Below are 3331 nucleotides of genomic sequence, written 5' to 3'. Positions count from 1 at the left end.
ATATTTATAATAATATATGCATCTCTGAAGTTTTAATATATTGGGTCAATAATAACATAATAAATTTGGTGACCAGAAAGCAAAATAAGTTTATTAAAATAAGATCGTTTACATTGTGAAGTATTACTTTGTTTAGATATATGGTGGTATCTTACTTTGACGTATTGTTTTATGATACATTCGATTAGGTGTATTGTATGATCAGTGTTGGGTTTTCGTTGTCAAAGGAATTTATTTTGCCACAATATTTTATTTATCTATAATGTTTAATAATACAGAAAAGGTATATAACACTCGCAACTCTCACTCTTAAGAAGAAGCCTTCTAGCCATATTGAATACCAACCTTCCACACATACATATATCATACTTACACCTAAAGGTATTATCCACAACATATGGTGCTATTTGGTTGTTACAATAATCTATAATATTAATTTACATACGATAATGATGTCCTGTCAAAATCTTGAGCTCTAAAGTGGAGTGAACATACCACAGAGTTTTTGCATAGTAATGAACTTTGTAACCCAATACTGCTTTGCCACAATTGGGATTTTATATCACATTTTGGGAACCTTAAAAATGAATTATACAAAAAATTGTTTTTTCATAAAAGAATACTTTGATTTGAAACTTTCACATTGAAACTCCATTTATATAAATACCCAGGAAATAAAACAGTTCAGATAATTTGGTAGTTTGTGCAATAGAAGCTCATGTGTTCCCCTACATTGTTCGTTAGATTAATAGGAATTCACGTTAGGTCACTATTTCACGTGCAACAATAATCTATACTTGTACATACACGAGTACTTTAATATACGTGAAACGGGAACTTCTAATATTCAGCAAAATTTCCTTTCGATAAATGGAGTTCTATCGTGTGTACATACTTTAAGTAATTTTCGTGGTTTCTTCTACTTTTTCCTGTTTCGATCTTTTCATGTAAGTCCTATTTGCACATCTTTTGACAATGCAAGATGACATTTTTCTAATTATATTTATAAATAAATCAAATGTGCTCCAAAGCACGCCAAATGCCACCAAACCACGTGAATATTAATAATTAAACTCGCCTGCAGAGTGCACTACCAATTTAGCCTCCCAAGATGGCTGACGGTTCATTCCCCTTCCGTCTTTCAGCACACCCCCGCAGAACAAGGCACTGTCCTTTAGGTCCATGGTAGCCAACGTTACCGAGAGAACTCTGCTGGCAGACTCGCGCTCTGATTGGTCGGGGTTTTTCGTTAATATCTCGTTTACAAAGCCTCGGATAACATTTTTGCTAAGGAAAAACTTGTTCAAAATTACCTCACGTGTGTCCTATTTCAGAGACCTGTAACATTTTTGTTACACCCTGTATAAGGAGAACCTATCTTACATAGTCTTACACACATACGCAGATCACGGCGTGGCGTCTATACCCCCTCTACGCGTAAATATACTAAATACAAAGGATAATAGGAACAAGAAGGATAGACAGCCCTCATATCTTCACTTTCCCTCGGACCTCCGTCGCCTCTCTTTCTTCGCACAAGAATTTACACTCCAACTAGTATACAGCTCAATGATAAAATCAATCAAATGTTTTGACTACAGTATCGAACGTATTCACGTAGTTAGTTACAGCAGAATAGCCAGTTTGTGAGAAGCGCAAGAAACTCGGCATGAAATATAAACTCGGTATACTCCAGCACCATTTACGACACAGCAGAATAGCCGATTTTTGAGAAACAAAAAATATATTTGGCAAGAAATATACGGTTAATGGTTTTTGAATGTCGAAGCATATCGAATACTAAAATGATGACAATACACAAAACTAAAAACTCAGGGGTAATAGTCGTCTACATATGTCTACAACAGTCGTAAGTAGATAGACAGTTAATAATTCCTCAACTGACAGTACATAATTCGATCATGCCCCGTAATTGGATTTTAATATTACTTATTTGTGTTATTCAATGGTCATTTTAACGATTGATTATCTTCAATAATCAATTAAAATGGTCCGAGAGAATTCAGTGTAGAATATAACGTGAACGAAGAAATACTCATTTAATTCTGTTATTATTTAGTGAAAAATTACGTACTGTGCTCTTTAAAATTCTATACAAAGGTACATACATTCTGTGTAAAAAGTACCCGGAATTTATCATTTGAAAGATGTTCTTAAAAGATATCGCCACAAGTTTTTTTCTGTAAGTTGGTAGCACTGTACCGAGTACCACGTGGGAATTTGAGCGCGATCTGTCACTCAGTGTGTTGACAGCAGCTGTTTTTGTTAACCAAACTTTTGAGTGTTCTGCGATTTTTACAATGGACAACTTAGTTGAGCAAAGAGTTTGCCTTAAATTTTGTCTTTCAAACGAAATTTCGTGTGCCGAATCACTGAAAATGTTGCAGAAGACCTACGGTGAATCGTGCATGTCAAAAACACAGGCATATGAATGGTATAAAGCATTCAAAGAGGGCCGAGAAGTGGTAGTTGATTTGCCTCGTTCTGGTCGACCTGCGACGTGTACGAACGACGAAAACATCGACAAAATCAAGAAGCTGGTGCTCGAAAATCGTCGTATGAGTCTTAGAGAGTTGGCTGAAGAGGTCAACATATCTTTAAAGTCCGTTCATAACATTATGACTGATATTTTGGGCATGAAACGGGTCGCCGCACGACTGGTACCAAAAGAGCTCAAGTTTCTCCAAAAACAGCATCGTTGTGCAAGAGTTTTTGGCTAAAAACTCAACGAATGTTATCGACCAAGCGCCGTACTCGCCTGACATGGCACCGTGTGACTTTTTACCTGTTTCCGAAGCTAAAATTACCACTTCGAGGAAGGCGTTTTGAGTCAATTGAGGCCATAAAAGAAAATTCACTGAAGGAGCTGAAGGCCATACCTCAATCAGCCTACGAACAATGTATGAAGGATTGGGTCAAGCGCTGGCATAGTTGTATTGCACTCGATGGGGTCTACTTTGAAGGCGACAAAATAAATTTTAATGAATGAATCAATTGTAAGGATGGTCGGGTCTCCTTCTCAATCGTACATGGAGAGGATAGGTGATCAAGGTTTAATTTAGTTAGTCTTTATTTCCGCCGCCGTTACGGACACGTCTTCGTCGCGATCGACGACGCGGTTGGTCTCTTCCCGCGCTTCGCCTGTTTTCCCCCGCTCGCATGTTACTCCGGCAGTGCCGTCATATGCGCCTCATGCGCCTCTTACACAATTTTTTGTATTTTATTTAATAATTCCGAGTACTTCTTACACAGAATGTAAGTACATCATCTTTGGAGAAAACGAATAAAAATATTGCCATTTATGAACAAG

The 3331-nt window shown here is 37.2% G+C and overlaps 1 protein-coding gene across 1 annotated transcript; it reads left to right on the top strand.

Annotated features, from left to right (window-relative positions):
- Window positions 1-2399: 2399 nt before the first annotated feature.
- Window positions 2400-2741, top strand: LOC107193152 (putative uncharacterized protein FLJ37770). Its single transcript, XM_015582550.1, has one exon. The coding sequence runs from the start codon at window positions 2400-2402 to the stop codon at window positions 2739-2741; it is 342 nt and encodes a 113-aa protein (XP_015438036.1).
- The last annotated feature ends 590 nt before the right edge of the window (window positions 2742-3331 follow it).

This window comes from Dufourea novaeangliae, unplaced genomic scaffold, assembly GCF_001272555.1.
Source record: "Dufourea novaeangliae isolate 0120121106 unplaced genomic scaffold, ASM127255v1 scaffold661, whole genome shotgun sequence".
Classification (NCBI taxonomy): Eukaryota; Metazoa; Arthropoda; class Insecta; order Hymenoptera; family Halictidae; genus Dufourea; species Dufourea novaeangliae.
Note: the sequence above shows the minus strand (reverse complement) of the source record. Positions and strands in the feature narration are given on the sequence as shown.